Below are 1,658 nucleotides of genomic sequence, written 5' to 3' on the forward strand. Positions count from 1 at the left end.
ATGGCTCCACTGCCACACCCAACATGGCGGCGGAGCCACGCCCAAAATGACGCCCTTGCCACATTCAACATGGCGCCCCCGTGCCACGTCCAATATGGCCGCTGAGCCACGCCCAATATGGCGCCCTGTCGCATCCAATATGGCCGCTAAGCCACGCCCAATATGGCGCAGAAGCCACGTCCAAAACGGCGCAACTGCCACACCTAATATGGCGCCGGGGGCGCTGTCTACCCCGTGATCCCCCGTTTGTACCCTTTTACGTTCTGGTCGCGCAGACACATGGCAGATCCCTTTTCTTACATTATCCTTTCCAATTTTGCTTTGGGCACCTTCGCGGGAAAGGCGTCCACGCCGCAGGGCCCTCCCGCTGCCTCTCCTGCAGCTTGCAGGCTCCTGCTGCCTGCTCACCAGCTGATGCGATGGCGGAGCCCGGCGGCTCCGGCCGGCCGCTGCGGATGGCGAGCGTGCGCACCGCCGCGCACCGTCGTGGCTTCCTCAGCTTCGGCCCCGGGCCCGGGCGCCCGGCCCAGCCCGCACTGCGGGCTCCCTTCCTGCTGGGCTGGAACCCGAGACCCGCCTGCCTCAGCCTCGCCCAGGGCGCTCCACCTCGAATTGCGCACACCGGCCTACGTTTGTTTACTCAGCGGAAGTCTTTGGCCTTCTTGTATTTGCGAAATTGTTCTTTTTTAAAATCTCTCTTTAAAAATACAATCTCAAGGGTCTGGCCAAACAGCTCAGCTGCCTGGGCGAGGTCCTGAGATTCTGTCTAAAAACCAGTTTTTCCCTAGAATTGCCCCTTGATCTCCTTCTCTTGCTTCTATTTAGGGTCACAACGTCTAAAAGTGATCTGGCTTTATGTCCCAACTGTGCTCGCGGCGGCAGGAATTCCCTGCTGCCCTGAGCTCCCCTGGCTCACCCCGGGCTTGGGTTCTTTTGCATTTCGGTTCTTTGAGACGCGGTCTCGCCGTGTGGTCCAGGCCGCCGTGAGCTCACTGTGTAGCCAAGACTGGCCTCGAGCTCCTAGCGATCCTCCTGCCTCAGCCTCCCCGGATCAGGGGCACACGCGGTGGGGATCCTGAGGGCAATGGCGCGGGGCGCCGCCTGGGCCCGGCTCCACGCCGCAGGGACGCTGAGGCAGCGCTGTTGCACGGGGTCGCAGGCTCTGGACAACGACACCCGCTTCTGCTCCTTCCCCAACGCGGTGCTGCACCGCGGGGCCAACTTCACTGTCTATGCTGTGGGCGCCAACGCCACCTTTCAGGAGACCCTGAGCTTCCGCAATGCAGGTGACGCGGGTCCCCCCAGTGGGCAGGTGGGGGGGGCCCGCACCCCACGCTGGTGCTCACGGCCCGGCGCTGCGTCCCAGGCAGGCCCGGGGCCGGGGCCGCCAACCTGTCCTGCGTCATCTACGATGTGCACTCTATGAACTGCAGCTGGGTGCCCGGCCCCGCGGCCCCCAGGGACACGTGCTACCAGCTGTTCTTCTGGTTCAAGCCGTAAGTGGGCACCGTGGGACGGGATGGGGTGGCTGTGCTCGGGAGGCCCCAGCTGACAGCAGGCAGACGGGTGCAGACCCGAGACAGACTGAGCCAAGCTGTACAGTCCAGCGGTGCATCCGTTCATAGAGAAATGGATGAAGAGAATGTGGTGGAATAGTA

At 63.0% G+C, this 1,658-nt stretch overlaps 1 protein-coding gene across 1 annotated transcript in view; it reads left to right on the plus strand.

The window, feature by feature from the left end:
- Window positions 1-1,000, plus strand: part of LOC111814141 — a 3,532-nt gene extending 2,532 nt beyond the window's left edge. The window contains exons 4-5 of the mRNA XM_023706890.1: window positions 383-630; window positions 978-1,000. Coding sequence (XP_023562658.1) covers window positions 383-630; window positions 978-1,000 — 271 coding nt within the window. The remainder of the gene's footprint in view (window positions 1-382; window positions 631-977) is intronic.
- The last annotated feature ends 658 nt before the right edge of the window (window positions 1,001-1,658 follow it).

Source organism: Octodon degus, unplaced genomic scaffold, assembly GCF_000260255.1.
Source record: "Octodon degus isolate 3935 unplaced genomic scaffold, OctDeg1.0 scaffold00274, whole genome shotgun sequence".
NCBI lineage: Eukaryota > Metazoa > Chordata > Mammalia > Rodentia > Octodontidae > Octodon > Octodon degus.